At 35.6% G+C, this 25352-nt stretch overlaps 1 protein-coding gene across 1 annotated transcript in view; it reads right to left on the bottom strand.

The window, feature by feature from the left end:
* The window catches only part of hop (tyrosine-protein kinase hopscotch), a 251815-nt gene that overhangs the window by 203158 nt on the left and 23305 nt on the right, over window positions 1-25352 (bottom strand). The window contains exon 2 of the mRNA XM_090401853.1: window positions 9073-9365. Within this exon, the coding sequence (XP_090257979.1) occupies window positions 9073-9345 (273 nt within the window). The 5' untranslated portion in view covers window positions 9346-9365. The remainder of the gene's footprint in view (window positions 1-9072; window positions 9366-25352) is intronic.

The following is a 25352-nucleotide window of genomic DNA, read 5'->3' as shown; positions in this document are numbered from 1 at the left end:
TGTGCCCAATGTAATTCTACAACCAACAGATAATATTAAGAGTAGGACTCTAGCGTTGATGTATATTCTATTTTTTTTTTTTTTTTTCACTAGAGGTCAGGCCAACATTTGTTGTAATGGTTGGTCAGTAACTTTAACAAACCAGATAGATTGTAGTATAGCTTGTTCTCTGTATATAGTGCATATGCTCCAGAAGATGACCTTGATATAAAGGTCGAAACGTCGAATGTAGAGTTTAGTTATATTAAACTAAAGTTTTACTAAAACACGGTAGTTGTCTCCATAATTTTCAAAAATGTACTTGGTTTAGATCCATTTTGTATTTAATAAACACATTCTATAACATTTTGTATTTAATTTATTTAATAATGATAATTTCATTATCTGGCCACATGGCTGCCACATTTCTCAATCATCTGAACAAACAACATGAACACATCCAATTGAAAACTAAAACTCATTTCCTTTTTTGGATACACCTGTCACACATCTTCCCTGAAGTCTATTCTTCACTTTCTAACACAAGCCCACACATACTTGCCAATACATGCATACAAACTCTTACAACCACCCTTCACAAAAACTTGGATCATTAACACCCTCAAGAATAGAGCTCTAACAACAATTTTCTCCAATGATCAAGCTCTTAATCAAGAATTACAAATGATCAGTAATATATTTATAAACAATGATTATAGCAAAATGGCATCAATAAAGTAAAGCCATAGATATTCTATATGATAAAAGGACATCAGATAAAGTATACAGAATGCTATACCATTACAACCTTAAGGTCAATTTTAAGCTACCTATAAAATTAAAAAGCATATTCAACTCCTCCAAAGATCCCCTTCTCCCCAAGGTGCATATTGAGGTATACCAAATCTAGTTAACATGTAACTTAATTTACACTCACAAAACTGGATCCAAAATTTCATTCCATAAAAAAAGAACACAAATGGCATATCAAATTTAGCAATTTTGGTCAACTGGGAATCACTGATCATGCTCTTAACACCCTACACCAAATTGATTGGAAAGGAACCTGTTCCATACATAGTCCAAAAACTTGGTATGAATGCAAATTTAAGGAAATTTTGATCAGCCATCCTAATCTAATGGTGGTTTAAAAATCTCAAGAATATGGATGGTACACATTGAGCCTGCATAACTTCTGTTTCAAGTTCTCAATTTAGGACTAAGCAATAATTTAGACTCTTATTTCATATATTGACCACCATCAATAGTGTTTTTGTTCTAATTTATCCATGAGTAATCTCTAGCTTAACTTTGTTTTATTGTGTAGAATTTATGGAGACAAAAACATGTGTTGGAGCAATTACTCACAATTAAGAAAATAACATGACATTTTGACTTCTGTATCGAGGTCATTATCAGGAAAACATATGAACAACACACGAACTACATGATACTACACATAAGTATGCTAAATCTAACTGCTTTGTTAATCTTTTACACTAGCCTGACATCTGGTGAGAAAAAGATAAAGATAAAATAATTAAATTAAATACAAAGTTTATACATAATAATAATACTTCTATAATAATATACAGATCAATGAAGGAAAAATTTTAATTAGTGATAAAGAAAAAAAACTGAAATAGCTGTGAAAATGTTCAACTCAAAAGAAACAAAATAAAAAGCACTAAAGACCTGACACAAGTTTTTAGAAAGGAACTGAAGTATTTTTAAAAAAGAAAAATAACAGGAAATATTTAAAATGGTTTTTGATTACATAATGAAAAGTCACCCAACAAATGGCAAATCTGACAGCACTGCAAAAATTAGGTCGCATTTAGGGGACCACAATTTCAATAAATTATTTCTACATGCTCATTTTAGAAAACTGACTGCCTGTGGGAAGCAAGTACTAACTGGTATTGAATGTAAATTATACAGTATTTTAGGAAAGACAGACAAGACAGAAGAGGAAGGGTGTGATGCTAATAATATCAGATGATTGGAGTCCAGTTAGTATAGAAAGCTATTATTGCAATACTAGTAACAGTTTTCATACAGCAGTGAGTTTGAAGCTACATGGTGTGAAGTTGTGGGATATTATTAGAGACCTAGTGCATCAGTTGCTAGTGACAATGAAATGCATCACCAAATAAACATAATGGTACTAAACCATTAAACAGTATGTGTAACTTTAATCATCTGAATGATTGCATAGCAGTGAAATCGCATGAAAATAATGAAACTGAATTTATTGAGCTGTTGTGAGACAACTTCTTTAAGCAGCAGGTGGCAAGAGGAACCTGTAGTCAAAGAGTATAGTGTTGGAGGGGGGGGGGGGTCAGTAAAAGATGTGACTGTTCTGCCACTAGGTGGTGATAGTGATCACACTGTACTGATCTATATGGATATTTAATTTAGAAAAAATTACATGCTGAACTTCAAAGCAGGAAATCAACACTAGGTTTGATCTCATGGTATCAGTTGTTAGATAGAAAGGTTATTGGCAATCACGGGAAGCATTAAAAAATTACATCGGTGATTCGATAATGTGTTCCTGGAGTCCAAAAAATAAACAAGGTGGGAGTAAAATGAATGTCCAATCTTATTAAGCAAGAGATTCTTAAGAAAAAGACAATGTGGAAAGAATGCCATGTACATAAGGACATTTCATAAAGTCCATTATGAAAATTATAAGACACAGGGCAGAAGAATTAAAGACAATGTATGGAAAGCTAAGTGTAAGCATAAAAAGAAATGGCTCTGCAAGCTAAAGACAATCCAAAAGAATTCTATCATTACATTGCAAATGAATAAGAGAGTGTGCATGCATGAGTATTTATGTTTTAATTGTCAAAGAGTAAATGAATTTATATCGAAAATGGTATCTCAAAATTTTCCTTGATTTTAAAGACTTCTCCTAGCAGTAAAAAAGAGAACATTAGTATTCTAGAATCCAAACATGGTTTTTTGAAGTCTCAAATGAGCAAATTAGTGATGACCTAGGGATTAAGTTCAAGTTTCTATAGCACTAAACATCATTGGGTAGTGCTGCTCAAAGTGCTTAGTGCTTCAGAAAGTAGGACTTTCCTTTCATGGGCAAATGCTATGCCTCAACAATTACCTACACTTATTCATTCTTAACATCTAGTCGGAGAAGCTGGTCACTTCTGAGAAAACTAGGTGGATCAGAGCCAACGATACACAAAACAACAGAGATAACTCCTGATCAAATGGCTAACCATTTATTGAAAACCTCCAAGATTCATCCCAGCTCTACCAGGAAAATTGCTGTACAAGCTTCCATCAGAAAAAATCTGAAGACGGAACCAGAGCTTCCTGAACTCATAATTTTAAGCTTTTTGAAAGAATTGTCCATAAAAGAATTTCACCACTCATTGAAAGAGCATTCTCGACTGAACAAGCTGGCTTCAGGCCAGGAAGATTTCTGTGACCAGGTCCTGACAACTCAAATTGAAGCAGGATTCCAGAAGAAACTTAAATCTGGAGCCACTTTCATTGACCTAACATCTGCTTATGACACTGTCTGGATCAGGGGCCTCCTCCTAAAACTAGGAAATATTATAAAATGTAAAAAAACTCTACAACTTTTTGAATCTATTCTCTCCAACAGAAAGATCCGAGTCCATATTGGCGGAAAAAAGAGCAGGCCCAGATTCCTTCACAACGGTCTTCCTCAGCCTGTTATCCCCTATACTTTTTAACATCTATGTGTATGATCTACCTCTTACCAGATCAATCAAGTTTATGTATGCCGATGACCTAGCAATCTTACATCAATCCACCTCCTTTACCAACTTAGAATCAACCTTGAATACAGACCTTAACACTCTGGAAGAGTACTTCAAGCAGTGGTACTTGAAGCCAAATCCAACGAAAACAGTGTCCTCAGTATTTCACCTGTACAATGTAGAGGCGAATCGACAACTCAACCTTTCTTTCTGTGGAAAAATGGTAGAACACGAGCCTCACCCAAAATACCTTGGACAGAAGCTTAACCTATAAAAGGCACATCATCAACCTCTCCAATAAAATTAAAACCAGAAATAACATCATTTCAAGGCTTGCTGGAACAGCCTGGGGTTGTGGTGCAGAAGTCCTAAAGTCGTCTGCACTAGTCCTCACTTCTGCAGCAGAATATTGTGCCCCTGTCTGGGAAAGAAGTACACACACTAACATTATCGACACCCAGCTGAACTGTACCATGCGCACAAATGATAGTGGGACAGTGAGAAGCACTCCTCTCTCTCCTGGCTGCCTGTTCTATCTAACATTGATCCACCATACATATGGAGAAGACAAGCCTCGATTAAGGAATTTAATAAAGCAATGAGCAACCCACTCCTACCCCTACACCAGACTCTCATAAATCCACCTAGTCTTCGCCTCAAATCTAGAAAGCCTCTCTGGTCCATGGACAAACTCTCTTCAGCTGTGCTGCCATCAATATCTGACATATGGAGAGAATACTGGTCCAACAATCTCCCAACAAACGCCTTCCTGGTAAAAGATCCCTGTGCTCTGCAGCCTGGTTTTGGTCTTCCTAGGAAGATTTGGTTGTCTATAAACAGGATCAGAACTAGTCAGGGCAGATGTGGCTGTCAGATTACCCTTATTGTGATTGTTCTCCCATGGCTCAGACGATTACTCATATTGTGTACGACTGCCCAAGGTGCCAATTTCATGGTGGTGGCCTACAGGACATCCACAAGGTGACGGATGAGGCCTTGAATTAGCTTTCCAGCCTGGACCTTGACCTGTAGTTGGTATGGTGGTGGTCATGCAGGAAACAGAAGATCACGGTCCCGTCTCACCGCGAAGACGTTATTCTAGTAGTCACTCTCACAGTCCTTGTCATAGTATCAGCAGAACTCCTCATGTTAGAAGATGATGATACAGTGTGAAATGGGCCTCCTCTAATGGACCAAGTTTTCTCACACAAGACACAACTGCTCCCTACTTAAACCTCGGATACAGCCACTTCTATGTTGTGAAGTGTTGTGAGAACATGCAGTCTTGTCATATTTGGTGCAGAAGGATGATAATTGTCCCTGGCTTAATTATGACAAGTTACTTTTGCTTTATATTTTTTTTAAAAAAAGAAAGAGCAGGTTGTGCCTTTTATGTAATGAACTTTTATATGATTAATGATATGACCATGAGCTATATCCAGAGCTACTAATGGACTGCAGAAATTTGGCCTGCTAAATACTGCACTCCAAGTGACCTGAAAAGTTTCATGTTTACAATGTACAGTAATCTATCATTCATCAAATCACATCAGGAAAGTAATTTGCCATACGGATAATTGAAGTCTTAGATAAGTGAAGGCACAATTATATAGTGCTGAGTCAGAAGTGACTTGACATACAATGTTCACTTAATTAAAGAATCATTGTTTTGAAGGTCGAATAAATAGTAGATTACTGTATTAACTTGCAATATTTTATTATCATTACACTCTGCAATTCAAATCCACAAACTTAACTGAAAGAGATCATATTCATTTTTAGTATTAATTTAACAGATTTAAATTCTAACTCAGATAAACAGAACATGAAATATGAAACATCCTTTAATGATATTTTATCTTATTATTTTATTTAATATTTACTATTTCATTATTTATCTTATCCTGCTTGAAAAGAAGGATAGCACAGCCAAATGGGTTGTAAAGCAGGAGGAAGATGGATATGCAGTCAAAGATGTGACTGTAGCAGAGCAAGGTGATGGAATGCATAAAGATTTCTGTGGATGAGACAGGTATGGGATAAGTAAGGATCAGGAAAATAGTAATAGTCAGACTGAAGAGCAGTGTAGTATAATGGCCAGAGTAAAGAATGTTGGTAGAATGGCCTCACAGACAGAGGAACTGTTATGTTTGTATACAAATGTAAGGAGTATTCGGAATGAGGAAGCTGAGTTTGTTGCACTGATCGAGTCAGTATGTCCAAAGATAATCAGTATAAGTGAAACTTGGTTGTCTGAGGATGATGTACTCTTGGGAATAGAAATGGAAGAATATACAATTTTCCAGAAGGATAAGAAGGTGAAAAGAGGAAAAGAGGGGGGGGTACTATTACTGATTGCAGAGGAATTGTGTCTACAAAGTGTGGAAGTTGATAGTACACGTGCGGATTTTGAATCTGTGCTGCGTGAAGTTTAAATTAACAGACTAGTATATCTGATAGGATGCTGCTATAAGGCCAGGAAAAGTAGAGAATATTGACTGTGAAAGGTTTAGGCAAATTGGTAAGGCATGTAAAAAGAAGGTGATCCTGATGGAAGACTTTAATTACAGGATTACAGAATGGAAGGAAGAGATAGTATATGGGAACAAGGAGAGTGAGTTTGTTGAATTTCTAGGGATAAATATCTTAAGCAGCATATGACTGAAGCACTTGAGGTTTTAGCAGTTTGGATTTGGTGATAACTTCACAAGATGTAGTTGTTAATGAGGTATTAACACTGATGCTGGTTTGTGAGAGTGAATGATCACGAAATACCCATGTGGGAAGTAGTGAAACAAGAAAAGGTTACTGCTACAAAAGGATATATGTGTGGAATTATAAGGTGAGTGATTATGGGAAGCTCGGTAGTCAACTAGCATCAATATATTGCATAGATGAGCTGCACAGAAAAGATGCTGACAGTGCATACAAAGAGATAAGCGAGTAAATCGAATAGGAGTGAAATGGATGAACAGTGAAATATATATTTCTCAACAAATAGTGCAGTTAGAGACAACTGGGTACATATAAACACTAACTTATAATCACATCTCCCTCCAACAGAAACTGCTGTATATACTGGAGCAAACCACATGTTGCAGGTGCAACATGTGGTTTGCACCTGCAACAGATTCTACTAACTTTAAAAAATTATTTAAAATTATTGAATATTAACATTTTGAATTTATGCAGCCAAGCTTATGATAGTGGTTCAAATATGCGAGGCAAACGTAACGGACTGCAGAAAAATATCCTTGAAATAAATTCAAGGTTTTTTTAATTCCGTGTGCTGCTCATTCATTAAATTTGGTAGTTAATGATGTAGCTAAGATATCCTGTGAAACTGTAAATTTTTTGGGGTAATACAGGAATTATATAATTATTTTTCAATATCTGTGAAGCTTTGGGCTATATTAAGAAAACATATTCGTGTTTTAAATTTGAAACCACTTTCTGCTACTATGTGGGAAAGAAGAGTAGAAGCAATAAAGCCACTTAAAAATAATATCAAGGAAATTTACCAGGCTCTTTTTGATATTACGGAAGATGAAACTACAGACATCGATTCTAGAGTTCAGGTAGACAATTTATTTTCAAAGATTTATTCATTTAAATTTATTTGCTCTGTTCATGTTTAGAACAAAATCTTAAGTCTTTTAATTGTTGCAAGCAAAATAATGCCAAATCAGACATTTGATATAGGAAAAATTACACACAATCTTGATTATGTTATACAAGAAATAAATAGTCACCGAACAGACCAATATTTTGAAAATATTATTACCACTGAAAAGAAGTAGCAAACGATCTTAATATCGATCCTATTTTTTCCAGACATTCGCAAAAGAACAAAAACAAAAATGTTTGGTTACGAAGCATCAGATGAGACAACGCATGATCCTAAACAAACTTGAAATAAATTTTTTCTTTGCGATTTTAGACACGACAATAACTTCAGTCACGGAAAGATCCATACATTTAAAACAACATAGCTAGAACTTTAAAGTTATAAGAGACATTAGCAAATTAAAAGATTGCAGCGATGAAGATTTAATGAAAAATTGTAAAGATTTGCATTTAAAACTGAGCGACAATCAAAATTCTGACAATCGCGATATTGATGGTATGACTTTATTTGAGGAATTAAAAACTTTGCAATGTTTTATTAAAAAAGAGTCGGCTCCTCAGGATGTTTCAAACTATATATACGAAAATAAATTAACCAATACGTTTCTGAATACTGCGGTTGTGATGCGTATTTATTTCACATTACCAATATCCGCAGCATCAGGGGAAAGGATTTTTTCAAAACTGAAACTAATAAAAAATTATTTGCGGTCAACAATGTCTGGAGAGTGTCTAACGGATTTATCAATTATATCAATTGAAAATAATATATTATGGATTCATTAGACATTAAAGATATTATTAAAAATTTTGTGGCGGCTAAAGCAAGACGGATAAATATGTAAAATAGGTCTCATCTATCCTAATTGTTATATAGTTAAAAGCATATCTCCAAATTATCTTTGTTATGTAATATTTCTTTTTATATTAAAATAAAAGTAATTTTTGTTTATATATATATATATATATTCTGTTGTATTTATATATTAACGAATAAACATTTTTGAAATTTTTATTATTAAAAATTCCTTATTAATGAATTTCAGTGATTACAATGTTCTTCTACTGTTAAATAAAATTAATTTTTATGTATGCATATAAACCGTTTTGTACTTTTAACAAAGTAAAATTTTTCATGGAAACTTATTTTATGGGGGCACCTCCTACCCATGGCACGGCACTGACTATATTGATAGTACTATACTGTAGGAAGTGGATGATATTTGAGATAGTGATGGCTGACAGCAGACTGAAGTGTAGAGAGCATATTGCAAGTGTTGCATATGCAGGAAGGAGGTGGTTGTGCAATGTATAAAGCACTGGTCAGACAACACTTGAACTACTGTGCTTAGATTTGGTCACCTAGTTTTCATTGTCATGTGGAACGATTGGAGAGGGTTATCCAGAGACGAGTGACTGAGTCAATATCAGGGTTATTGAATGTTGGCTATGGAGAGAGAGAGAGATTGAAGGAATATGGATAGCAGAGTTTGGTGAATAGGAGGAAAAGAGGTAATACAACAGACCATGTTGCCCTTACAAACTAAAATGGTATTTCCACTGCCCAATAAAAATTATATAATAATGTCAAGAGTTGCTCTATTTTTTTTAAGTAAATAAACCTATAATGTATATATAATACAAACTTGTATGTATATGCTAAACAAAATTTTATATACTTAAAACTAATATTAAAAACGGAATAAAGCTTTACCTTAAGTCGGGTGATGCTTGGAGGTTTAAACCGTAACCTAAATTGTAACAACCAGTTTTTACCATTTGAATCAAGTTTCCGAAATTGGCTGAGCCATACTTGTTGCTCAGACCACCATAAAGAAAAAAGATGACGTGTAACAGGGCCTATTCCACAATGTTTAGCAGCATATATACACAATTCTTCTGCAATATAAATTGTTCCTCCTGGCAACTCTAAGGGTGTTTCTTGAGTACAAAGGTGAATAACCACACCACTTTCCATTGTTAACATTGTTCATCTAATTGTAATATCTGAAAGAAATAGATATATAATTTGACAGTATATAACTTTCATAGTTAAAACTGAAAAAAAAAATAACACACACACACAAGCATGTTCAAAAAAAAAGACCAAACATTTGCTATAAAGACTTTATTGCTTATTTTACAACATTTTACGCACTGCCCCCTTCAAAGTAGTCCCCTCTACTGACAATGCACCACTTCCAATGTTTCCTCGATTGTTTAAATGCTTCCTGGAACGCACTTTCTGTGATGGCATACAGTTTTCTTATCGCATTTTCCTGAATCTTCTCTGTGGTTTGGAAACGACATCCTTTCAACGTGGTTTTAAGTTTGGGAAACAGCAAAATGTCTGCTGGAGCTAAGTCCAGAGAATAGGGTGGATGTTGTGGTGTTGTCATGAAGCAGCTGGCACATTGTCATGGTGCAACATCCAGGTCTAGTTTTCCCACAATTCAGGTCTCTTCCTGCACACAGCATCCCTCAAATGTGCTAAATCTTCCTGGTACAATTCTTTGTTTACCATCTAACCACATGTTACAAATTCATAATGGACAATGCTTTTCCCAATGAAAAAACACAAATATCACCATGATCTTTGACTGACTCATCGATCAATGCTTAAACCACTCATAGCACTGCGTTTGACTCATACAGTCCTCTGGATGCTTGGTTAAGCAACTGAAATGTCTTTGTAAAATTTTTATCAAGTTTGCAGCAAAATTTCACACACACACACACACACACACACACACACACACACACACACACACACACACACACACACACACACACACACACACATGTTCTTCGAATTCTTCCACTGTCACTAATCCAACGAACAGCTTGTGCACATGCTCAGGGCCGCACCAACCCGAGGGTGCAACGGGTGCGCTGCACCTGGATGGCAACACTAATAGGGTGGCATTTTATGTAGCTAATATCTAATTTGGATTAATACAATGCAGTATTAGGGGCGGCCAATAAAAGTTTGCATCCGGGGGGCAAATACCCTTGGCGTGCCCCTGCACATGCTCACTTCAGTGGATGTAACTCTATGAGTAATGCTCATAGCAGAATGGGGTAAATAGCAGCTTGTTGTCAAAACCTGCTGCTAGGTGTACTCAGTAGCCACAGCATGCTCTACGAGCTGGTTGGTGCACTATTTAAAGTTTGGTCTTTTTTTGAACATCCCTTATATATATATATATATATAAATTATTTTAAATGACTGATACCGAGAGAAGATAAAGAGATGACATGATTTATTTAAAAAGATACTACTAGTTTACCTGAAGAAGTTGATCCATTCAACGAAACTAGTAAACTAGTAGTATCTTTTTAAATAAACAATGTCATCTCTTTATCTCTCGGTATCAGTCATTTAAAATAATTTATAGTATTTTAAATGAATGTTCAGCATATATATACATATATATATATATACACTCATGTATATATACACACACATATACACATGCACACCCAGTGACTAAAAGGGAAAAAATAATAACATAAAAAAAACCTTTAACATTTTAAATTTTAAAAAATTTTGCAATTAGCATATGCGAGATTGTTATAATAATATAAATTAGGCAGAAGTGAGATATGTTAATTACCAGAGTAAATGCCGTATCAGCCTTAGTGCAATGGGAAGAATAGCAGAACATTGCACCCTTCAACTGGATAAGACCTGGGTTTGATTCTCATCATGATGAGGAGAATCCGTATATGGGCATTTTCAGTTGAAGGTGAGTTAGCTGATCTCATATGGTGGTAGCCGGGTTTTTTCTCTCGGAAACTCAGGTTTTTCATTCCATGTACAGCCAAATTGGCCTTCAGAACACACGCAATTTACAGACAAAAAATACTGTTGTTGGTGATGATGGGCGTTGGATGGCATTGATGGTAGTAGTGTTGTAGTTGGAGAATTATCGTATTTGCTGGTGTATAAGACGCACAGGCATATAGGAAGCACCCACTTTTTTGTACATTTTTTAGGAAAAAAACTTTATCACCAAATATTATAATGAATTTACAGTATTTCAAATATAAAGTAATAAGTAGGGCTACTTTGAACAAATACCTAATATGACTAGGAAAGAGTACCCACCTTTTAATTGTCAAAACCCAGAAATTCATCTCCAGAGCTAAATGAAGAGACACTTGAAACCTCTTCTAAATCAGAATTTGAGTCATCATACAACAAATTGTCCTCTGTACTATCCAATGCATTACTAATTCCACACTTCTTAAATGATTTGACCACTGTCTCAGTTTTCACAGCATCCCATGAAGCTTTGACCCACTCACAAACTTGAGAAAAAATGCTAGGCCTCTTCCTTCTTCCTGATGGCGTAACCTCAAAATCTGAAGACTGCATTCCACTTCTCCTTCATAAATCCCTTAAATGGTTTATTAATACAGACATCGAAAGGTTGAAACGACTAGTTAGACTTCCTGGAATTACAGTTAACTGAGTTTTCAATTCCTTGAGGTTATTTGTAACATCGTCTGTTCTGTGAGGATGAAACTGATCCCATACTAGCATGACCTTCTTCAACAATCCACCAGGGTGCATAGACCAAATTTTATCTATCCATAACTTCATTCCCCCTCCATCCATCCAGCCTTTTGCGTGAACATGTACAAACACTACTTTAAGCAGTTTTTCTTTGGGTAGCATCTTCCTTTTAAAAGTCAATAGTGGCGACAATTTTGTCCCATCAGCACAGCAGGATAAAACAACCATGTAGTGAGTTTTTTCGTGCATATATTTTGAGTTTTTTGTTAATACCGCACCAATTATATGAACGCGGATGTCTGAAGTTTGAGAAACACTGCTCTAGGTAACTGGAATGCTATCACACATGCCGCAAGGAAGCAATAAAGAAATCACGTAACTCGGAACAGAGAAAATTTCAAGAAATGAAAATAATAAAAAACTGAGTATCAGCGTATAAGATGCACCCTGTTTTTCAGACCTATTTTCAAAGGAAAAAAGTGTGTCTTATATGCTGGCAAATATGGTTAGTAGTAGTGGAGAGGATGAGATGTATTTAGCAAAGTAGAGTAGTGTGCCCTCCCACAATGAGTCCTTGGGGGGTATCATGCAATAATAGTAATAATAATAAAACCATCGATGAATCACTCCAAAATATGGCAGACAAACACATACAATGAGTTACATGACATCCAACTTTCTAGCAAACTGGCTTTCCAGCTGACTGAGATCCTCAAACATATTTATTTTAATTATTTCATGGTATTAATTCACAACACTGGAAGAACAAAATAAATTAATACAAACCAGCATCCTCAAAGCACAAAAATGCTTATCACAGAATCCAAGGTGCTACTGCAATTGTTAGTCCAGTGTTTGATTCCACCGATTCCCATCTAATATTCCAAACATATGATTCACCTAGGAATCAGATATCCATGCAACCTACTATAAAAGTAACTAATATTTGAAACAAGTAATTCCAATGCATCGTCCTTCTCCTAAAATAGCCATCAAAAACTTTTTTTTCAGACAGCAAAGAAATCAAAATGCCCTCTTATCTATCAATATGCAATGGTATTCAACATCCAGAACTTTAATAAGAATCTGCAATTTCAGTTGCATTTTTTCAGTTTCTAAGTAAAATTTAATGCTATTTTAATACTCTGCCTTACAATGCTTCACTTTATGACAATCCATTCACATGATACTTTTCAATTATCACTCGTCTTATAAATGATATAACGCTGCATTTGCTCATACAATGGTTTTAGCAACACGATGCTCCCGTGAATCAGTTTGGAGTGAGTTCCTTCCCTACTGCCATGTACAGCTAGAATTTGCATGTAGTGGGTTCTTTCCTGCCAATGAGTAAAGTCGAGGTTTGGCATGGCTCTTGCTTATCGCTGAGCTGAGTAAAGATATGATGGTGCTGTTTTGCAGTAGAACCAAGTATCTTAGAGTAATTCAATAGAGTGATTTTTCAGATTACTCATAGAAGACTGACAAGATTCTAGTCAGCTCTAAACAAGTGGTTTTGAACACACTCTGTTCCACCTCAATAAAGGTCAAAACCAATCCCTGAATAATTCTTCCCTAAAGGTAAGTTATTATATGTTTATGAGAAGGGGTGGCATGCTGTGCATTATGAAATTCTCAAAATTTAACTGCCAACTCTGTAAAGAGTTCTAGTATTTGGCCATTTCTCTTATGGAACCAACATGATCAAGCTAACTGAGCATTCAAGTCAGATTTTTTTAATGTGATTTTCACTCATGACAAGTTGTAAACCTATAGTACATTAGTACTGGCAACTGGAGGATTTTTTTTCTAATTTCATTAATTTTATTATATATATATATATATTTTTTTAATTATTTTTTTAAATTTTATTTTATATATAATCCTGAAACCTGCTCTAGAGACCCGACATGGAACTTTTCAAGTCACATCAATGCTCTGCTGATTCAAGTTTGTACAATTCAGGTAAGAAGTGATGACAAGAACTGCTGAGCAGTCTCAGAATATAGAAACTTTCGCTCATATTGCTTATTATTGTAACTGCACACATAGAGTACATGTAAGAAGACAATGCAATACTAAAGGTTCAAGAACAAAAGTTGGATAACAGCAGAACCTCACTATAACACTGGCACTGAACTGAAGATGCCTGACCTTGTAGTACAGAGAGGAGACAGTCATTATTAACGTACAAGTTGTGGATACTGGGTGAACACTGACTAATCTCCATCATGAGGAAGCTGCCTACTATGCTGAAAACCAAGACTTAGTGGGAAAAATATATGGAATATATATTTTTTTCTTGGTGCAACTACTTTAAGAAGAACATCACATCATACTAAATTGACACAAACCTAAATTGACCTCTGTAACTGTATCCTTTCAAGGTGTATGGGACAGCAGTTATATGGGCTAACTAAGCTTTAGACTCTGTTGAGCTGATATTAAGATACTCTCTTTGCATGCCTTGTAGGGCACACTGACATAAACGATACATTAAATATAATAACTATGGTCAAGCTGGTCTTTCTGATCATGCCCTGAACACATAGAACTGACTGTAAAAGCACCTATTGTTTACATCACACCAAAACATGGTATGAACATAAATTTAAGGAAGCCTGTGAGATTCTTATCAACCACCCTAATCTTAACAATAATGATGGTCTAAAAATCCCAAGCATATGGAAGGCACATATTCTACCCACTTAACCTTTCTCCCTAAAAGTTAATTTTAAATAGAACCATAGGTAATCCAGGATCAAAAAATTATATTTAATGTATCGTTTATTGTTATATTAAATCTAATATAACAACTGTCATGTTAAAATAGGACATCATTTTCAATGTAACAAAACTATCTGTATGAAAGAATGTTTCTCTCATGTTGTCTTAAATAGAATATAGCTTTGATGTAGTTAATTTTATTTCATTTATTTATTGTAATTTTATTTTATTTTCACTAGAGGTCAGGCCAGTAGAATAACCATTGATCAGATAATTGTCTTTTCAAGCATACCATGTGAAATGTAATTCAGCTTGTCTATGTATACTCCAGATGATGACCTTAATATGAAGGTCGAAACATCGTGAAATTAACATAGTTATTTATAACACAGTTGTAGAGTCCATAATTTGTGTAAAATGAATGCTGATTACTGATAATACTAAAGGAAAGGATATAGGTAGTTCCCTTACAATTACAAAAACATGCTATCTAATACCTCTTTTGATTTTCACTGGAAATACATCAGAAGAATCACACCCAATTTGGATATATATATATATATATGTAGAAAGTTTTTTACCTTGGGTATAATATATAAAGATACCATGCTATTTTAAACCTGGTTTTAATCCATTTCCCAAGTAAGCAAACAGACAAGTAAGTCAAATTTGCACCTGCAAGTAGTGCAAGTCTAGAAAACTCGTGGTAAAGATGGAATAAGCTCTGATCACTATTCTTAATATTTGACTTACTTGTCTGTGCTTACTTGGGAAATGGATTAAAACCAGGTTTAAAATAGCTTGGTATCTTAAACATATATTATACCCAAGGTAAAAAACTTTCTACATCTATCTCTCATCCTGAGATTTTTATTTAATAAGGTCAAAACACCTTATGGTAACTTGTTTTGGTAAAATACTTATAAGCTCTGTATTACTTAACCTTGTTATTTCTAAGCATGGCTCCCACTGATGAGACCTCAATAAAGGTCGAAACCGGTCTGGGAAGTGCCCCTTGCCTTCAATGCATTGCATCATACATCTCCTCAAGGAGATGTGCTTTGCATTAAGGGTAAATATTAAGAATAGTGATCAGAGCTTATTCCATCTTTACCATGAGTTGCCTAGACTTGCACTACTATGCGGGTCACCCAGACTTGCACTTGTCTGTTTGCTTACTTGGAAAATGGACTAAAACCAAGTTTAAAATAGCTTGGTATCCTTGACATATAAAATATATACAAGACTCTAAGTTCTGATGCATCTTTATGTACAGTATAATCTCCTTGATATTGTGTAAAATTCCTTCACCAAATTAGGAAAAATACCATACAATCTCTTTTCTGCCTCTGGACTCTGCAATTTATGTTTCAAAATCTTGATATGATCTTGTCTCCTGCTCCTCTCTAATTTCCTCATCATGATGAAAAACCAGAAACCAAAAGTGCAACACAACAGTGTGAGTATGGCAGCAACGCACCATGTGGTCTTATCCCTCATAACGTATTTTCTGAACATCACACATCTGTCATCTATCATCACTGCCACATCCCCAAATATCTTAGTCACTTCCTAGATAAAGCAATTCTTACAATACAATACAGCCTTATGCTTCTGTGCTCCAAAATGCTACAATTTACATTTATTAACATTAAAAGGCAGCCTTGCTCATGTAGCCAAAGCTGAAAATCTGCATAATTTTTCCTAAAGATGTGGCAACAGCATCACTCTACCCAGAACGTAAGCTCAAATTAAACAGCTTGGTCATAGGAAGTGCCATTTGCGTTGCAGGTTCTCAAAATACACAGGCTGATATGCCACCTAATCCCATGGCTGTGGTTGCATTAAGATTTTCCAGTACCAGAAGTACCACCAATTCATCTATCTCTATTCTTCCATCTGTTAATGTCATCACATCTGGCATTGGAATATCTCCACTTGGATGGCAGACACTTTCAAAATGATTACTTAGGAACTCAACTATATCATTTGCTTCTGTCATCTTCCTACAACCATTAAATTAATCCTTCCTCTAGACAAGTAACAGTCATTCTTCTTGTTACTTGTCTTTACTTGTTACATTGAGACAGAACTTTTAGGGATTTCCTTTGGCTTCATCAACTAGCCTCCTCTCATTAGCTTTTGCCTTCTTTAAAATACTCAGTCACCCTTCTTGCACCTTGTACTGCTTACTGACTTGCTGATCATGTTTTTCTTTATATTCCTCCAATATTCAATTACCTATATGAATTATGAGAAAAGGTCACTATCCAGACTGGTTTGGACCTTTATTGAGGTCTCACTAGCGAGATTCAGACACAGAAAAGATATCATGATTGAATTAACTCCTGAAGTCATATAAAGAGTTGTGACTGTTAAGTAATGAGACAACAATTATTATATCAAAATAAAGAACTATATTTGGAATTAAGTTAAGGGGATAAAAATCCCTTCTTGTTTTTCAGCCAGTAAGCGAAACTAAGATCGAACACTACGATCTGTAACGTTTCATGCCGACGAACTGTCAGCGTATCCAAGCGTAAGTGACCACTTGGTAGTGCCACATCACGGCAACTCGTTGCAAAGGTGAAGCAAGCTTCCTCACTGTTCTTGATATTTTCTCATAATGTAAAACACAGCTCTTAAGAGATGTAGTACTGTTTTACATTATGAGGAGAGGTCACTACCCAGACCGGTTTCAACCTTTTTTGAGGTCTCATCAGTGAGTAGCTAGACCTAGTTAATATCAGAGTTTAAGTGAAGAAAACTTACATACTTTTGCTATACGATTGACCGAAAATAGCCTTTTGGCTTTTCATCTTATATTTGGAATTGTCAATTACACAGATTAAAAATAATCACTCTCCAACTCCAGAAAATGTTTACATTTGTCATAAGTGTTTGAAAGCACAGCAGAAGTCCTGAACAGGAACCTCCTTTATTGTCTGTGTCACACCGCATTAGATGTCCTCAATGTCGCTTAAGCACCCCCCCCCCCCCTTTCAAGGCACACTTCATCTTTGGAAAGAGTAAAAAGTCTGTGGGAGCCAAATCTGGCAAACAGGGAAGATGTTCGTTCACACAGATTCAAATTTGAAGCCAGAAGCTGCTTCACAGGCAGCACACAGTGCATGGGTGCATTGTTATGCAACAGAAACCAATTGTTGTGGAATAGGTCTTTCTTGACATGTTGCATGTGGATATATAGACATTTCATTACTCCTAAATAATACTGACTGTTCACAGTGGATAATTCCAGCAGCATCGAAAAAAAAAATGACCAAAAAATGATTTTTGCAACCTGACTTTTTCTACCAGGGAGAAGACGTTCCACATCATCTCATTCTCTAGCATTTCATTTCTGGATCAAACTGAAAATACCAACTTTCATCACCGGTGACAATTGTTTGCAACACATCACTCACAATCTTTATCAGCTGCATGGATGAAATTTTGACAACATGCAACCGGTGCTCTCTCTCTCTGTTCGTGTATCAATGTGTGCAGCACAAACCTCAAACAAATCTTTCTCTTGTGCAAATCTCTTTCAAAGATTAATCTGGCCATAGTCTGGCCTTACTGAAACCAAGTTGTACAGCGAGTAGCCTAGTGGTTATTCTCCTGTCATGGGCAACAATTTTCCTAGCTTTCATCATATTTTCATTTGTCCATGCAGGAACTGACCGTCCACAGCGTGATTCATCCTTCAGGGACTCCCTTCCCTCTTTAAATGTTGAAAATCAACAGAATCCCTGTGCATGACTCAGACAGTCATCACAGTAAACTTTTGTTAGGTCTTGGTACACTTCTGTAGCAGCTTTCCTAATTTACAGTAAAATTTTATCACAACTCTTTGTTCCAAGGCACAACTTCTGACATGCTCCACTCACAGCACACTTTTACTTCAATGGTTGCCACACAAAAACTGCTGTGTCACCTGACTCGAAAGTTTCACCTGCGATTACAACACACTCTGGTAGTCAAAACTATAAACACATTTGTTACTTATATTCAAAGGGCTGTCTTGTAAAAAATCAGTCTCATTACTTAACAAGCACACTGTGTATCTCCCATATACAAGTAGTCAAAAGGTGCATCACGTTATTATTAAAATACACTGAATCTACAACTATCTCTTATCCAGAGTATTTTAATAATAAATTCCATTTTCTTCCCTACCTTGTGATCATTTTGCCTTAGTGGAGGTCCCTTTAATAAATACTCAAACCTGGACTTATTGTGTTAATTTGCCAATGAATTTACATTCCATTTACATTCTCTCCTTTATAGCAGCAACCAACTATATATTTCATCCTGTTGGCCTCTATCTCATGCCAGATAGCCTCTTGATGTACACAGGCAGTCCCCGAGTTACGAACGAGATACGTTCTTCAGAATGTCTTTAACTCAGATTTGTGCGTAACTCGGATCCCTGACGAACAGTGCATATAGGTAATAATAACAATACTATAATGATTCATATGTGGCAATAATAATATCCCTGTACTCTAATAATAAGTTACAGAAACTATTGTGCTCTTTCTTTTAATTCAAACAAACAGAACATAAAAACAAACTTATACGTGTGGGTTTGTTTACATGCATGGAAGAAACTAGTTTCCGAATTATTAATTTAATTATTTAATTCAGTGGTTCCCAAACTTTTTCAGTTCATGGTGCCCTTAGTATATATCAGGATTTTTCCATGGCGGTGAAAGTCAAAACATAGGCCTACCTAACAGTTGCAGTGTGGTTATTTCAGTGAAAATATTGGAATATTTCTCGGTGCACAGTTTGGTATCCACTGATTTAATTATTAACTATCCTTGTGGAGAGCCTTGGGAGCCCGTTCATAAGTACGGAACACCGTAAGTTGGGTTGTCTGTAACCCGGGGACTGCCTGTACTTCTTTTTTTTGGATTCAGTTCTTCTAGTATTATTAGCAAAACTCCTCCTCCCATGCTATTCCCTTTGCCCTTTCTGAAAATACTGTACCCCTTGAATTCTATTCCTATATCATCCTCTATCAGCCAATGCCAAAAACTCCTAACCCTCCATCAGCCAATGTCAAAAACTCCTAATCCTTATTCCAAATAGTTCTGGTGATAATATACATAAACTGCAATACCCCTTCATCCCACCACTCCCTTACCAAGCACTGATGATGCCATGTCTGTCAATATACATGTTAACTGGATAGTTTGTTCTGCAGTAAAAGACACCTTGCCAAAGAGAGAGAAAGAAAATTCAAGGCAAATATAACTGGTTAACGTAAAAGAGCAAGTGCAGTAGAGGTTTGGATGATCATATCAAATAGATGTCTGTGCGGTTAGCCTAGTGGCTGTGCGCTTCGCAACCATATGCCTGGGGAAGGAGTGTCTTAGGTTCGATTCCCGTTGCCGACGTGAGGAGCTTAAGGATCTTCCTCAGCCATAGCCAAGTTAGCCAGTCTTGGGTATGGACAGCAGGGTTTTTTCCCCAAGTTTATCTGGGGTTTTTCATCCCACAAGCAGGCAAATCGGTCCCGTGAACACACACAGATCTACAGCCATAAATACTAAACCCCCTTGATGGGGCTCAACTTGCCCCAATAGGGACGGGGGAGAAAAAGGGAGGAAACTCCATACGAATAAATAAATAAATACAAATAGATAATTAATCATTTCTTATATTTATAAAGGATGATAACTTTTGAAATAGCTATATGATCCTTCTAGCATGTGGCAATTGCTGTTATGTAACTGATTATTGTATTTTTCATGTATATTCTTGTTTGTTCTACACTGATGATATACTACAGGATGCCTGAAAAGTCTGGGAACATGGGAAAATGTGAATTATTACTTTAAAATGTGTCTAATATATTATTTTAAAATCCCCCCCCCATGTTTCCAAACACCCTGTATTAGTTTACATATGAATATTTGTTTGCTAATTTTCAATAAAGTTATGTATACTGTCTAACATGCTTCCCTCTCAACTACTAAATCATAAAAGTTCCACTAAAATTATAACTCACCTTTAGTTGAAAGCCTTTAGAACGAAGGTCTTTTCAACTAAAAGGCACTGTTGCTACTAATACTAGCTGAATTACAATAGTAAATATGCAGGGAAAAGATACAGAAGAAATGTTTAATGGAATGAGGGGGGGGGGGGAGATGATAGAACAAGAGGCCATCTCTGGAAATTGTATGAGGAGGGTGTGTGAGCAAAGGAGTGAAGAGAAGCTTCTTTGCATGGAGAGTGGTTGATGAGTGGAATGCATTGCCTAATGTGTTGTGAATGCAGGCACACTGAATCAGTTTAAGGTTGGATAAGCTTTATGTGTAATAGTGTGTACCCTCCCACAATGAGTCTCTGACATGGAGGTCAGATGTTAATAATAAAGATATTGGTGATTAGCTCTCAAGTATTATCGAGTAAGCACAATGGGGAAAAAGCCTGATATGTTGAAAAAACCCAAGTATCTCTATCATATCCACTGTAATTTAAAAGATGACTCTGAAATGTGCTTAAATTTTAATATGGTATGATGTCTTACCTATATGCTTATTTGGTTAGGATGTCAAGTATATGATTAATTTATGTCAGAAAAGGTACAGTGTCACACAATTGGGTAGAGAATGGCTTCCTTTTGTTCCTAAGTATCAGCAGGTTACAGACATATGCAATAATAAAGTTGGGGAAAAAAAAAGTTTCCTTTTGTATGATGAAACCAAAGCATCCTATTGCAGTAGAATGTTTTTATCACTTTTTGATTCACCAGTGAGAACATCACCAATCTGCATAGTTTTATTTCTGTTTCATGACATGTAAAACTGAAAGAAATAGGTGGGCTTGTATTTTTCATTAAAATTGCTGTTAATTATTCAGCAGGGGTTTAGACTCTTGGAAGTTTTTTCTACCAAAAATTTGGGTTTTGCCTCCTGCAAAACAGGAAAATCAGCAAGAACATATGCAATTGATAGTAGGTTCTGTAGTATAGAGTGGAGCATCCTCATGCAATGGAGATATTGCAGGAGGATAATTGGGGCTCTATGGAGATGCCACATAACAATAATCAACTAGAAACAAAAAATCAATAAATACACAGCAATTTGCCTACTGGAGAACTTAAGTGGACTTTGGTTGGCTAGTTGGAATTCTGACTAAAGCAACTAAGGTTGTAAGGCCTGAACAGTATATCTGCTAATTGTGTGTTCTTTGGTGACTGGTTTGTTTGTTTTGCAAGATAAAAATATTGAAGCACTGAAGGAAAAACTCTCCTACTTCATGTTAGATCAACTAACTAACTTTCAACTAAAAAGTATACTGATTCTTTGTGTCTTAGATGGAATCTGAGGTAAATGTCAGAACATTGTTGTGACTGTGCTATGAAGGTGCAAGGCAGTTGTCTTAGGTACTGCAAGTAGCTTACATTGGAAAAAAAAGGTTGCTGACATCTTAATAAAGCCTTAGGATTTGTGAGTAATTTACTGTAATTTATAGTGGTGATTTCTGTTTTTCTCAGAAAAATTTATTGGGGTTCTTTTTTATAATTTTAAATGATTTCTATACCTTAGTAAATCCTCAGTTTTCCTAATACAGTGTGATGCATTTAATATTAAAGGTGCATTTCTAGTCACTTTTAATTATAATAATGTCTTAATGCCTTCAAGTGGATTGGTTGTTTGATTTACAGTTCAATGGGGCACAAACAGCAAAGGTCATACTGCACCATAGCAATCCTTACAGCAGTACACAAGGTCAAAGGTTAAAACAATACATAAATAGTCAAAGATAAATTAGTAAAGAATATGCATGTACAAAAATTAAGTTTATCAATGCAGTATCTACATGTAAATAAAATTATAGCAAAGGTTATAGCAGAGTATAAACAATGTTAAAGATACCAAGCTATATCCTGAGATTTTTATTTAATAAGGTTAAAACACCTTATGGTAACTTGTTCTGGTAAAATACTTATAAGCTCTGTATTACTAAAATCTTGGTATTTCTAGCCTGGCTCCCACTGATGAGACCTCAATAAAGGTCGAAACCGGTCTGGGTAGTGGCCCCCTTGCCTTTAATACATAGCATCATACATCTCCTCCAGGAGATGTGCTTTGCATTAAGGGTAAATATTAAGAATAGTGAAAAGAGCTTATCCACTTTACCACGAGTTGCCTTGACTTGCACTACGTGTGGTGTCACCTAGACTTGCAATACTTGCAGGCGCAAAACTTGACTTACTTGTCTGTTTGCTTACTTGGGAAATGGAGTAAAACCAGGTTTAAAATAGCTTGGTATCTTTAACATTTATTATACCCAAGGTAAAATACTTTCTACAGAGTATAAACAGTCAAAGAGAAATTAGTAAATAATATGAATATACAAAAATTACGTTAAGCAATGCAGTATCTATATGTAAACAAAATTACAGTCAAATGTGTTTGTACAAATTAATTCCTTGTAGAAGGTTAAAAACACATCACGCAATCTGCGTGAGTCTAATAACATCTGCTTGAGTATATGGCTTGGTTAGATAGGTAAAAATTTCATTCCTCTCTCATGTAAAGTGCTGGCGCTGCACCAGAATATGACAAATAGTAAGACAAGTACTTAAGTTTTCATACTCAGGAGGGTCATCAGCCCTCAGTGGAGCCTAGCTAGAAAATAACTTCATCTCTTTTCTTTCTTTCTAAGTTGATTAGAATGCCAATGCATAATTTCATATTTAATGTCATATAATTTGTTTGTCAATGCTCCCTGACATGAGAAATTAGCTTTGATCTTATAAACTGTCTATAGTCTGTATATGCTACTGTCAAACAGTACGTGGAGAAAGTATGAGCTGATCTAGCAACTACATCTGCAGTCTCATTTCCCTTAATTCCAATGTGGCTGGGAATCCAGCACAACAGATATCAAAATTAAGGGTTTTCTTTTTTGTACAACAGGTGTAACGCCTCATAGCACTGGATGTGGGTTATATATAAGACAGGAGATAGCCTGTAAAGAGTTCGATGAGTCTGTATAAATTACACACAATTTTGGTAGCAGTTTTCTTTTATATACACAAGTGCACGCTGAATGGCATGAATCTCTGCTGTATAATTAATGCAATCAGGTATTTAAGTATACAACTGAACTGGGAAGGAAGGCCATTTTAAAAAACATCTTAGAGCAGAGACAAAAACCAGAATTTATAAAGCAGTAATCAGGCCTATTATGACATATAATGCAGAAACCAGACCAGACACCAGGAAAACAAGACAAATGTTAAACACAGGTGAAATGAATATATTAAGAAAAATAGTAAATAAAACTAGATTAGATAAAATAAAAAATACAGATATAAGAAAACAGTGTGAAATACAAGCAATAAACAATTGGGTAGCAACCTGAAGAATATAATGGACTGAACACATGGAAAGAAGAAGTGAAGATAGAATAATAAAACAAGTCTATAGTTGGAAACCAAAGAATAAGAGAAGAACAGGAACACCTAAAAAAAGATTAAAAGATATTATTAAAGACGATAGTAATGTGAGGAAACACAGTAGCACAGCCAACACAAAAGTTCGTTTGATTAGATAAAATAAAAAATACAGATATAAGAAAACAGTGTGAAATACAAGCAATAAACATTTGGGTAGCAACCCGAAGAATATAATGGACTGAACACGTGGAAAGAAGAAGTGAAGATAGAATAATAAAATAAGTCTATAGTTGGAAACTAAAGAACAAGAGAAGAACAGGAAGACCTAAAAAAAGATTAAAAGATACTATTAAAGAAGATGAAGAAGGTGCGATCTGGTTGAAGATAGTAATGTCAGGAAACACAGTAGCACAGCTAACACAAATGTTCATTCTTGAGCCATCAGTATAGATGGGCAAGAAATTAGAGTGTGTTGCTCTGTGCGCATTAAGCAATTGCAGGTAGACAGATGATGGCATATGAGACTTGTTGACAAAGTGAGAGATTGCAAGATGGAGTGAACTTGCCATGAGGGATGCTATATTTGGTGTAGCTTTTTTTTAATCACTGTTTCAAATCTTATGTTATTCATGACCATAATTTATAACTAAAATCTTTAAAACCAACTCCCAACCATGACAAACCCTATCTTCCAACAGTGTGGTCTATTTCCACAAACAAGGTCCTAGCTTTAGGCAAGTATGCCACCTGATAAGCAAATTATCTCTATATGGAGAAAATATCATGCAGACTAAAAGTTGCAAATAATATTTGTTGTCTGATGAAAACATTACCATCCTACTTATGAAAGTCCATCTTAGTATGACTGAAGTGATTTAGCATTTCTGGTCTCAGAATGGGGTCTCCAGTTTCCGTTTCTCTCCCTTCACACTCTTCAAAGTCTCTCTTTACACATGCAGCAAAAGTGATGCTCTTTGTGGACATGCTCAACAATAGTGTTTCCATAGACTGGTCATTAGATAATACACAGGATCAAACCTGATGGCAATATCATGAGGCTTCCTAATAACTAATGAATGATCCTGTTGCTACCTTGCCAGACTGTGCCCAGAGGAAGCTGGAGTAAAGCTTCCTCTGCATAGAGGTAGCTTTTGTCAAGACCATGTATGAACAGAAGAGCGGGCACTCGCTGTGCAAGAATGTATTAGTTTTTCATCTTCATAATGCATGCCCTACTCTAAGTTTCTGATATACCAATTATGAAAGACACTATCAAAATAACAGTGAACACTGCAGACAGAAAAAAAAAAAATCTTCCACATAA

Source organism: Typopeltis vanoorti, chromosome 12, assembly GCF_054136105.1.
Source record: "Typopeltis vanoorti isolate ZY-2024b chromosome 12, IOZ_Tvanoo_1.0, whole genome shotgun sequence".
In the NCBI taxonomy this organism is placed as follows: Eukaryota; Metazoa; Arthropoda; class Arachnida; order Uropygi; family Thelyphonidae; genus Typopeltis; species Typopeltis vanoorti.
The sequence above is the reverse complement of the archived record's forward strand: the minus strand, read 5'-3'. Positions and strand labels throughout refer to the sequence as shown.